Source organism: Vitis vinifera, chromosome 6 (assembly GCF_030704535.1).
Source record: "Vitis vinifera cultivar Pinot Noir 40024 chromosome 6, ASM3070453v1".
Classification (NCBI taxonomy): domain Eukaryota; kingdom Viridiplantae; phylum Streptophyta; class Magnoliopsida; order Vitales; family Vitaceae; genus Vitis; species Vitis vinifera.
In genome coordinates this window covers 22,955,579-22,968,211 of record NC_081810.1, presented here as the reverse complement: position 1 = coordinate 22,968,211, position 12,633 = coordinate 22,955,579, and the positions used below count along the sequence as shown (strand labels likewise).

The 12,633-nt window shown below is 31.4% G+C and overlaps 1 protein-coding gene and 1 long non-coding RNA gene across 2 annotated transcripts; both read right to left on the bottom strand.

The window, feature by feature from the left end:
• Nucleotides 1–4,450: 4,450 nt before the first annotated feature.
• Nucleotides 4,451–5,576, bottom strand: LOC109122763 (uncharacterized). Its single transcript, XR_002030252.2, has 2 exons — nt 4,800–5,576; nt 4,451–4,670 (listed from the first exon to the last, which is right to left on the bottom strand). It is a non-coding gene; the product is annotated as an uncharacterized LOC109122763 (long non-coding RNA).
• A 2,189-nt stretch (nt 5,577–7,765) lies between these two features.
• On the bottom strand, nt 7,766–10,274 carry LOC100266673 (aluminum-activated malate transporter 2). Its single transcript, XM_002262727.4, has 6 exons — nt 9,812–10,274; nt 9,553–9,693; nt 9,160–9,432; nt 8,916–9,028; nt 8,679–8,822; nt 7,766–8,547 (listed from the first exon to the last, which is right to left on the bottom strand). The coding sequence occupies exons 1-6, from the start codon at nt 10,089–10,091 to the stop codon at nt 7,978–7,980; spliced, it is 1,521 nt and encodes a 506-aa protein (XP_002262763.1). The 5' UTR covers nt 10,092–10,274; the 3' UTR covers nt 7,766–7,977.
• Between the last annotated feature and the right edge of the window lie 2,359 nt (nt 10,275–12,633).

Genomic DNA, 12,633 nt, shown 5'->3' with positions numbered 1-12,633 from the left:
ATTAACAAACATGTAAACAAATAAAAAAAACCAATAAAAATTATAAGGGAACATACCGGTGGTAGATTTCTGTAGTATAACAGACCTATGAAAATGGTAGATAAGAAGCTTTGTCGGCTCGGTAAACTTTGGTGGAGAATGGTGGATATGGCTTGCAAGTAGGAAACAATTTTTTAAGAAGGTAGATGAGATGGTGAAAATGGTGGAAGGTTCAGGAGGTTATGGTAGATGTTAGAGATGTGGTGGGAAGTGATGCTCTTTTTCATTTTCAAAGTTGCAGGCAAATGATGGAGAGTTGGTGAGAAAGTCTTCTCACTTTTCAAAGTCCCAGTGCTACGTGGGTGCTTGGGAGATTTGTTTTTTTCTTTTTTATTTCACTTTCTTTTCATTTCATTTCCCAACCAATACTCCACACCATCCATTGTACCGTCTCTACAACCAAATCTCAGTAGCATGCTGCCACAACTCGGCGCATTTAATGCATTTCATGATGTTTTATGTTTTATATTATTTAAAAATTTTAAAATTAAAAATTAGATTAAAAATAAATTTGAAACTTTATTATTTGCCTATTATTGGGACTATTTATTATTTAAAATTTAGAAAATAAAAAATAAAAAAATTAGAATTTATAAATTACAAATTTGACTAAAAATAAAATGTAAGATTTATGAGTTTTGTATTATTTAAAATTAAAAATTTTTAAATCAGAATTTATATATTAGAAATTAGAGTAAAATAAAAATTGAAATTTAAAGTAAGGAATAAAAATTATAGATTAAATATTTTATTAAAAAACATATAAAAGAGTAAAACAATCCTTTACAAATTAGTAGCTATAATAATTGCTACTTTTGTGGCATAATTTATTATCTTATTTTAGTAGTTAAGCTAAAGATCATTAATACATCATAAAATTATTTAAAAATTAAACTAATCAATTGTTAATTAAGAAGTGGTTAGATACCTTACAATTTTTTTTATGTATATAATATATTACTAATATATAATGCATTTTTTATTTTCTAAAATAATAATATAGTAGTTATGCATATGGTACAATGTATTGTATCATATGATATTTAACTTACAATCATATATTCATTAATGATATATGATATCTTTATAAACATAAACCATATTTGGAATTTACGTCAATAGAATATCTTGTTAAAAATTAGGTTATTATTTGATAATTTCTAATATTAACAATTATTTAAAAACTAAATAATAATTAAAAAAATAATTTTATTAGGTTAATCTAGGTAATTAAATATTAGTATAAATTTACTTTCAAAGTGAATAAGCCTAAGTGCAACAATTCGTGTCAACAAGTCATCTTTATCTTTTTTCATTTTCTTTCTCTTATATTTCAAAGAAAAATATCAAATGCAATAAAACATTATAAATATAAATGATATACTATTTTATGATATGTTACAATTATTTTGATAACTATATTTGTTTTAAATGTTTTATTAAAAAATTGTATACAAATATAAAAACTTCTTTACAAGTTAGTATACAACATTTACTATTTTGTGATATAATTTATGATTTTATTTTTAATAAGTAATCATTTATGATAAATTAATATTTAACAATTAAAAATAAAAATTTATAATGAGATCAATAAAGTGTTCAGACTTCCCAAGCTTACAAAGTTAACTATACACCACTAGGATAGTCATTTATTTGAGTTATTAAAGTGCCTACATTATATATAATTATGTTTACACCTAAATTTTATATACATTTTAAATATTAAAATATTAAGATAAAGTTTTAATAAATCTATTAATTTTAAATGTTTAATTTTATTTTCCATTTAATTTATTATTGAAAGCACAAAAATCATGAATGAAATAAAAATATAATAATTATTCACATATTATAAAGTAAATAAATTATCATTTTAACATTAAATATGCTTTTAAATACTGTTGATTATTATAAAATGTTACAATTTATATCATTCATATATTAATTTCTTCATATACCCATTATAATATGTGTATATATATATATATATATATATATATGACACATTTTTTATTTTGTTATTAATATTATAGTAGTTAGGCATATAATGCCATATATTATATCATATAATATTTAATTGCAATCATATATGTATTGATAATATATGATATTTTTTATACACACAAGTATTATTTGAAATTCTATGCAAATATAATGTCTTTATAGACATTAGGTAATTTATTTGATAATTTCAATTATGAAAAACTATTTAAAAACCAAGTAATAATTATAAAAATCTATTAATTTAAACTAGGTAGTTAAATATTAGTATAAATTTACTTTAGACGACATGATTTTGAATGAGAACAAATTAGAGGATCATTACTTATTCATAGCTAATTTAAGTTCAATACTACTATATTAAACTTGCAAAAATAACTTTTACATTGTATAATAAAAAAGATTTAAAATTATTTTTGTTTGGTTAACATCATATAATAATATTGAAATTTAAATAAATTTATATTATATCTTGGATTATTTGTTATTATCTATATAAAAAAAATATAACATATATATTACACTATAAAAATTAATTGCTTAAATAATTTACCTTTTTATTATTTCATAACAATACTATTATTACATAAAAAAACATTTAAATTTCTATAAATCTATATTCTAGTATTTAATTTTATGAATCTTTAATTAGTATTATTATTATATATATAAATAAAATATTATAATTTAAATATCAAGTCTTAAAAAATACCTATTATATTATTTTATAGCATAAACCTTTTATCTATTTGTCAATATGACTTATTACTATTACAATTTAGCAACACTATTCAGTGACAAAATTACTCATTTTGTCAGAAAATAATATATTTACTGATGAAACCATTTTGTAAGCAAATATGGATAAAAATTTGTAACTTTTAGTAAAGAAATTATTTTCGTCACAAAAAAATTGTATTTAGTAACAAATATTTTCATTGGCAAATAGTCTTTTTTTCATCACAATAGCGTTTGCGCCAAAAAAAAGCCGCCAAATTTTCCCGCCATGTCTTTTGGCGACGAAAAATTCAAATTCGTTACAAAAAGTTTTCAGAATTTTAACATTAGCAACGATATCTAAAATTTTATCGGTAAAAGTTCTTTTTAGCGACAAAATTACAATTCGCCCCTAAATTTTTGTCAGGAAAAATAAGTTTTCTTGTAGTGACATTTTCCAACAAAAACAACATACATGGTTTAGTACTAGACAAAACTTGTATAATAATCTGACCATTTTCCCATACAAGCTCCACAAAATCACAATCAGACATGCCTTAGAAACTACAACAAAAACTCAGGTTATATATATTGATTGAAGCTTAGAAAAAACCAATAGGATGCAAAGAGAGCAAAAGGATGAACTTAAAAACTACTGGCCGTCATCCTTGGGAGAGAGTTGATTCATGCCTTACTTCTACCATTGGATGACGTCCAAAATGAGTACCCTAGTATACGAAATAGTGCAAGCATCAAACATGACTTACAAGACCATTATCTTAAAAAATTTGGTCTTCACACCATTTCTAAAAAGAAGAAAGAATAGATAAGAAACCCAAGAGAGGATATATCTTAAAACAATGAACCTTAACCATATGCTACATATTTGAAAACATAATATCATCTAGCTTGCTTCCAAAAAAAAAAAAAAGAACATTAAACTCAACAGTACCATACATATATATATATATACAAGACGGTCACTTTAATTTCTAGCCCTTGTTATTTAGCTTTCCTTTCCTTTGTGAAATATTGTCACATTAATTGCCAAATTGAGTGGTAAGACAAGTGTTTTTGTTTTTTCTTTTTTCTTTTTTTCAAAATTTGACAGTTGCATGGTAGCCAAAGGAAAAAAAAAACAAACAAAGCATTTACAAAGATATAAAGAGTTTACAAAGATTTTTTAAAATAAATAATAATATTTAAAAAAAAATCAGTGACAATGATGAATGAGGAAGCATTAATTCTGAGACGGTCAGCAAAAATGTAGGTTTGGGACCATCCCATGGACCAAAAAAACAAACAATAATTCTTATTTATAGATCATTTCTAAAAATTGTACTCAAACCACAACTCCTAAATACAAAGCAAGCTTGTAAATGTAGTTAATAATAATAATAATAATAAAACATGGCTCCAACGTGGTATCAAGAAGTCTATTTTGATAATATATAAGTTTGGAAAGGTGTTTATAAATGATAATTTTTAGGCCATAGAGGCCATGTTAGCGCCAAATTCAAGTTTAGAAGTTACCTATTGAAATAGTTCCTTATTATAATTTTACAAAATAAAATAATCAAAACATATTAAAGTTAAAGAAAGCACTGTCATTAAAATAAAATTAACAAAAACATATACTAATGCATAAATTATAAAATTCAAAATTTAAAGGGAAAAAAAAAAGTTAGGCTAAAAATAATATAAAATATTATTTCCTTGGATCGACATACAACCTGCAAGAGACACAAGATTCCAAAGCATACAAATGTAAAAGAGCTGTGAAATCTAAGTACTGTCAATCAAGGATAGAACCACTGACTGGATATAGCTTCCATACACACGAACAAGAACCTCATTCTCTGATCTATTACCGGCTTTATTGCTTCTACTCACAGATTCTCATTAACAACCTGTCAAATAGATTAGTCAATAAACAAAGAAACTGTTTTATGCAACTAATTAAGTTGGTGCCAAGTATAATCTGGTGGTATAAAATATCATCCAATGACTAAACCATGCAGACATTGCAATTCAAATACCTGAGCTGGCCACCATGATAATCCATGAAGCCTGAGCCATATTAAATCCCCTGGCATAGGAAAATTAGAAGAGCCCATTCCAAGACATAGTTCTCACAGGCTGCTTCCTTTTAAAGCTCATACCACAAACCAAACTACAAACAACTGAAGTACTAAAAACCTCGGGCATATGCTTGAAAATTTTGAGACAACTTAAGCTCAAAAACACTTACTACTCAATGAACTCTGGAATCACTTGGAGTCCTGCAGTTGATCAAAATCTCCCTTCATGGTTATTGAACTGTTAATATGGTTATTGGGGGCAATGTTGTTGAAATGTGTGTAGGCCTCGTCGCACAGAGACACTTAAATCTGCTGGGGTGGAGTCGGGCAGACACTGAACCAAGGATCATGGTTGAGGGGGTTGATTGGTGTCCCTTAGCAAAATGTGGAACATATGCTCTTCAGTTTTTCTTTTTCTTTTTTCAAATTGACCTGGGCGTCATCTTGTAAATAGAATTTCAGGCTTTCATTTTTGCAGCTGTGGAAGGTAGTTTTCCTCCTCTAACTCTGAATTTTGGTGTGACAGAGAGTTTTAAGGCTTATATCCACCCATGTTATTTGACTTGTAAAATAAAGTAGACACCATTGCTGCTTTGCTGCGGTAACTCTGTTTGGATAATCTTTGGAAGTTTCTGCTAATCTGATAGTTGATATTTCAAAATAACTTATTTTAAAGACAAGAATTCTACAATTGTTAGAAATCCTATAAAGGGTTAACATAATGGATCTAACACTGTTTATGATGTCTGAGTTCTTCAATTTCATGTCCAGTGTGGAGAAAGTTGAGGTCAATCTCAGGAGATTAATAATTGGCACTGGGTTTCAGAGATATGAATATGCTCTAGTTTGACATTCTTGAAGTGGATTAGCAGATTGGGATTCTCTACTCAGCTGATTGCCTTTTCACTGAGTTCCAAGGATCAATAGCAGATTGTGGATTTGTTGACATTCTCATTCTCAAAGCGGCTGCGTCAATATCATCCATGTTTGGCAGTTGGCAATATAAAATTGGTATTAGACTCATATTTTCTACAACCTGCAAGCCACTATCACTACTGCCAATTATACGAATAAGCATCAATTCTTCAGGATGACAAAGAAGGAAGAGCATATCACATGCTCAAATGGAGGAATGTGGTCCAATAATTCCTTAGGAAATAAGTTTGATATCTAGAAACAAGTAGAAAGAACAAAGAATCTTGAAAGACTTCTTTCATCTTGTTCATGTTGCCTAAAGGACAACCTGTGGGCCTCTGAATTATATTGAAACTATTAAGTCAACTGGAATAAATTCATTTCTGAAGTTGCAGGTTTATGGTCAACCATATCCCAAACCCAAAGTTCTTCAGTAGTCTACTGAGAAAATCCCATTTGGAACCTAACCATGAGAGAGTCCCAGGTTTGTTTAAGGCTGGGCTGAACCTATGTGCAACCTTCTGTCTTCTGGGACCTTCTCTAACTATAGTTTCATCAACACAACACAGTTGGCCTTGTCCCAGCTCCTAAGGCTGGGCGAAACTATTCTGAATAATTGCTCCATATCTTGTTTGTGAATGATCTCCATTAGGATTGACTCTTTAAGTATGTATCAATCAAGAATCAATTCTCGGGATAGTATACATTCGCCTGACTGTTGGGATGGGTGAAGAGGCAATGCAGATACTTGTCCTATATTCCCATAGGTATCAAACTTCTGTGCAGTAGTTGACAAAGTGACCACCTTTCTAAGGTTTGAACAAGATAAACTCGTTAGTGGATGAAGAAAAGCAAACCATATACTAATTTATGTGGTTTCGAATTTGATGTTGTGAAAAGAAATAGTGATATGGATAAAGATCATGATAATAAGTGCGAGATTCGCGCGTCTGGAGTGTTTTGAGTTACCGCTAGATTGCCTATATATAGAGCATGGAGGTTTGTAATTTCCAGTATGAGCAACAAAGAGCAGATGTGAATTGTAGAGAGTAAATGGGGAAGTTGTCAACCTCCCTCAAAGGCTTCCAATTTTCCTGGCTGATTATCAAGGTTGGAAAGCTGGAAGCCGATGGGGGACCTTGAAAGCTTACCCCAGAATCAATATTACTCATCTGGTTATTTGGTATCAGTTTCCCTGATCATTGGGAAGACGGTAAGATTGATTTGAGGTGAGATGTTTCCCCTTCTTCTCAAGTGATTGTGCTAACTTTTTACAGATTACTGCTAATGCCCATGGTACTCTAAATCATTTCTTGGAGAACAGATTTTGGTAATGCTATTACCAATCTCATTTCATTGCTCCTTTAATCCACACCCTCAAGAGTTTCATCACTAGTTATAGGGCATTTTTATCTTGTCAACTAATGATTAGGGTTTATGAAGCATTTCAAACACTGCCTTATTCTGCAATTATTTAGAAGCATAACTTGTATGGATGAACCCACAATTTCATTTAACTCCTCTGATGAATGCATTTACCTGAGAGGAGAAAACATAATTATTCTTAAAAATTAAAAAATTCATTAAAGAATTTAAATTATTAATTATGTCTTACTTAAATTATAACTTATTTACCTAAATTTAAAAATTTTATTTGTTTGTATAAGAGAAATAGTAAAGCTATGAATTATAATATATCAATTTTTATCTATTATATTTTTAATAATTAGATCTGTTTTTGGAGTTCCAAATTATTTTTAGAAATTATTAAACTCATTAATAAATTCAATACAAAATGTCACATGATTTCAAGTTTATTTTTATAGTAAGAAAAATTATGAAAATATAATTATGTGCAGAAAAAAAAATAATAGTCATTATAAACCAATTTTCATACATAAATTTATAATATTAATGAGTTTATTTTTTGAGTTTCAAATTATTTTTTAAAATTAGACCGGATAGATATGCTATACTAGTAGTGTTTATTTCTTTAAAAATAATTTGGCTTGGGAAGTAAGGAAAAGACAACAAAATTTAATGTTGATGCTTTACATTTAATTGATATCAAAGAATAAGTGAGATTTTACAAATAATTTTCAACAAAGATAAAGTAAAGCAAAGCACAAAGTCGCTCACTTTGTAAGTGTAAAATCAAATCCTCAATGCAGTTTACTTTCGAAACAGAACTCAAAAGTGAAGATAATGATAATCCCATGCCTTAGAATGAAAAAACATGCCGCATCTGCCGCTCGTTTGATTTAGTTTTGGAGCCCTTTGTAACGTCTGTGCTTGTAACATTTACGACAGTTCCACTTGCTTTAATGGACAATGACCCACTAATTGTAATGATATGATGAGGTCCGTCCATGCGAGAGAATTTTTGAATTGTTTGCTGAAGTTGTTGTGGTTGCTCGAGTGTGGGTTTGGGTTCGGCCTCGGGCTCGGGCTCGGGCTCGGGCTCGGGTTTGGCATCCTTGAAATGGGCAAGTGAGGATAGTTCATGAACAGACTCAGCAATTTCCTCCACATAAGTGATGACTTCTACCAGTAATGAACCTACTACAGCGGTTGGCATTAGCTCAAGAAGGTCAACGTCTTCACAAAAATGAGTTTCGAGCAACGATTTGAGGGATTCGGCAGCAATTTTTGAGTTTACAATATGGGGATCAACAGAGCATGGTTTTGTCATACTTTTGATTGCAGATGCTAGTTCCTTCAAAGCTTTTCCGGATTCCGTACTCATATTTGTGCAAGCCGCTTGAATTTTGCTTTGGATCTCTGTGGGGGCCTGTGAGGATATCACAGCAGAGTGAGGTGAGCTGAGTTGAGCAAGCAGCTTATGCTATGGCTTTTTGTTAGCCAACTTAAATCAACGAATCTTAAGGCAATGAATTTTAGTTTGTGAGTTGAGTTTACTACCTGGATATGGGAGTGAGGGTAGCTGCTAAGAGCTTCAATGCGATAGGCGCATTGGCCAGCTAGGGATCCAATCTTTTGGTATTGTTTCCAAGGATGACGAAACCTGAAACGACCATGACCAGGCTCCCATCTTGCAAAATTCGCCTGCAAATTGAGAAATTTAAACTGGTTGTAACTTGATGTAGTCCATGAATTTAGATAATTTTGACAGAGAAATAGACAAATCTTTCAACTCACCAAGGAATCTTCAGTGTTTTTTGAAGTCAGAATACTTTTGTATCCTTGAAGAAATGTTTTGTTATCCTTGGATTCTCCATCGTCCAAGACTCTATCATATTCCTCTGAAAATCCTGCAAATTCACTTACTTGTAAGTCATCAAAATTAGATTAAAAAAAATGTGAAAGGTACGGTTCTCTTTGGGTTTATCTTCAGTAATCTACACATTCATTTGGTTACTGCCACCCTTTTCTTTATATGTACCTTCTAAGAAGTTCCCAAGCTTTTCAACGTTGCCAGCAACCAGCTTGTGAAGATCATAGCCAGCCCACACTGGGCAGATGCCTATGGATACAAGCATAGCCGTGGCGCAACCAATGAGGACGGTTGAGAGCCTTTGTTGGGCCAACTCTAACACCTCTTCATCCCGATAACCAGTTACAGATACCAAACTGAACGTCAATATAAATATCACCAAGGCATAATCGTATCGCGCCTTCAATTTAGGGAAAAATCTTAGGAATGACAGTGCCGCAGCTGCATCACAAGTCGACAACTCTATCAATCAGTTAATCTTCATGCTATTTCAAGAAACATTTGAGTGGAAAGAGGCTGAAGTGAAGTAGTGGGTGGCACAGTTTTTCTATTTATACGTACCCACAAGGAAAACAAAGATACCCAGGATTATGGGCTGAGCTGGCCTGCCAGGTAAATGTGCCAAGTAATGAGCACCAACAGCTAGAGCACCAGCCAACAATGTGGCCAACCCCCTATTCAAACCTCTTCCAAGCGTTGCTCCTGATAAATATGTTAAAAAGTGTTAAAAGCCATTAGTCTCAAAGCTTTTTACATCTCGTTGTTTAATAGATTTATAAGGCCACGAACAAAACAGCGAATTCGAAGTAGTAACACTTACCTACCGAAAATTCGAAGACTACCACCACAGTTAGAACAGCCCACATTGTAGACACCCCAAAATCGCCATACGCAGGATTAAAGTAGTACATCAATGAGACCAAGGTGATAGCAAGACCCACTTTTAGAGAATGGATAATCCTTCTGGGATCTTCCTGCCCAAGTTTCTTTGCCTTCCTTGCAGCCTCTACCACCTTATCCCTAAACTTCTCAATCAAACCCCATGGCCACCTCCAGCCACGAGCAATGAGCCCTGCTCTTTCACGATCCACAGATTCCATTTCCACAGAAAAATCAAGAAAGCCCAGATCTATATTTGAGGGAGAAACAGGAAGAGATCTGTTTCTCCTGTATCTCTGCCAGTCATTGACGGAGATTTTATTTAGGAAAATGTTATTGCATAAGAGACATATATAGAGAGGACCGAGAGAGACAACCCAGTGTGTGGGTCTTGTGGCACACGTCGGTCTCCACCGAGAAAGGATAAGGGTTCAAAAATGCTCGGAAGAGAAACACGATTTGCCTTCTTTTTATCACATAGAGGACCTGTCATCTGATGCGGTGAAGCTAGAGTCGCTCTCTGGGCAATTAAAGTGTCACTTTCACCAAGTTGCAGCTGCTGTTTCACAGCAGATAATCACCTGGCAACTTCCTTTACTAGATTTCGTATTCAATTCAAGTTCATGCAGAATTTTACTGCATCTCGTGGATATAAGGGCCGAAAAATTCCTATAGACCTTTGGATGTTCAAGATGAGATCTTGGTCATTCAATGTACTAGATAATAGGTGGAGACAATGGCAGCAAAAAGTTAGATTTTCATATCATAGTTTGACTCCAAGTTCATAGATGGACTCAGGAACCTAACCGCCTTTATCCCTTTCTTGGATGGTAATATTAGCTGTACTCCACTGTGCCAAAAGCCTCAGCACTTCAACCATCGCGTACAGTCTGTAAAACCAACCTGTTGAGAACGCGGTTGGTAAACGAAGGTGGGAGGAAAGGCATCAAGGTTTTTTTTAGAACAAAAAAATATGAGCCACGTTTTTGTTGATAAGGGCTTTGAATCTTTGATGCAAAATCTGTTCTTCAAAAACTTTGAGAAAAGTCCTAAATGAGAACCACGATTTTGAAATAAAAGACGACCCTAAATCATTCATATTAATTTATATTAAACAGATGTTGATTATGACTGAAAACCAATCCATAGATTTAGTACTTAAAATAAAGAGAAGATAAACCTTTTCTGTGAAAGGTTCAAGCAGGGAAGGATTTGAGGTCCAAATGGGAAGCTAAATGGAATCAGTGAAAGCAAAAGATGAAGAAGGGAAATTGGTTTTCAAAGCCTTTTTGGAAGGATCTTCCACTTTCAAAACTGCTGTAAAATGAGTGCGCACAATCAACACAAATCGATTTTGACCAATTGCAGAAATTCTGCTTAATTTACACTCCAAAGGTCTTTTCTCACTACTATAAATTTGTCTCTCTATGGAAGTCAAGCCTAATGTTGAATTTCACACTATGCATTGATCAATTTCGATTTGCTCAAGGCAGGCATCATTTTTGAAATATTTGGCTTTTCCTGTGACTTCCTTTTGCACTATTATTTATCATTTATTAATAACCTCTCCCTAAACACTTAATCATATTAGTGCTAGCCCCAAGGATGACAACCTAGCGCACTATTCAACATTCTAGCCTTCCCTCTTCTTTTTCTTGGCCATAGGTTGTTGACAACAAATACAATTCAACGATTCTCATTTTATTTTGAACATAAAAAGAGTTTGAATAAGAAAGTAGCATTGTTATTAGGGAAATGATGTTGATACATTTGTTGGTTTTTTATTATTATATACTTAGCTACAAATCTTGTAGGAAGTTTTTATCGATGTTTTAAAAATTGGATCGAATCGATTAGTCAAATTAATAGCCTTTTCAGTATAGTCCTCTTGCTTAAACCGCCTAGTGGTTGAAATGGCCACAAACCGTTTGGACTTGGGTGGTTCTTCATGAACCGAATGGTTCAATTCCCCCCTCCTCTCTCTTCTTTCATTCAATCCAGCCCAACCTTCCATTTAATGGTTTGTAACCAAAAATCCAACCCTTATCACAACTTGATGGGCTACACCTTGAATCCACAAGTTGTATTATATATGGCTTGGATGAGTTATGTATATAAGGGCCTCATGTGGGATTCATGATTTTAAGTTTAAGAAAAATCAATGAAAAATCCTTCCATAAAGGACATAGGGCACCACTTAGCTGCATACAATTTGTTGCTTAGTATAGCAAATAAAAAATATATATATTCGTTTCTATAAAGATTTATAATATTAAATAAAAATAATATAATATTTTCTAAAATTATAAAATTTGTTGAAATTAAATAATTAAATTTTATTTCATTTTCAATATATTTGCATTTAAATATTATACATGTTTCATTGAATAAAATTTAAAATATATTTTCTTTCATTTTCAATATATTCACATTTAAATATTATACATATTTCATTTAATAAACTTAAAAATATTAATATATTTATACTCATATTTGAAATAATATCAAAGATAAAAAATAAATATTATTGATTTTTAATTTATTTATATATATTTTAAATTTTTTATTATTTTTATTTTAATAATATGTAAATTATGTATTTATAACGTTATTAATTCAACCGCAGTTAAACCACCAGTCTGACCATTGAACTGTGAACTGATAACTTTTCTAGTGCAATGATCAATCTAGTTCTGAAAACATTGATTCATATAGACTTGATAATTTTGAGAATCATATTTAAAAGCAATGGAGAATTAAGGT

Bases quoted from the DNA above. Each gene is read 5' to 3' on its own strand.
- LOC100266673 (XM_002262727.4), bottom strand. From the start codon at position 10,091: ATGGAATCTGTGGATCGTGAAAGAGCAGGGCTCATTGCTCGTGGCTGG. The intron at 9,694-9,811 runs GTAAGTGTTACT...CATATTTATCAG, and splicing joins AGTCTTCGAATTTTCGGTAG to GAGCAACGCTTGGAAGAGGT. The intron at 9,029-9,159 runs GTACATATAAAG...GTGAATTTGCAG, and splicing joins GCTTGGGAACTTCTTAGAAG to GATTTTCAGAGGAATATGAT.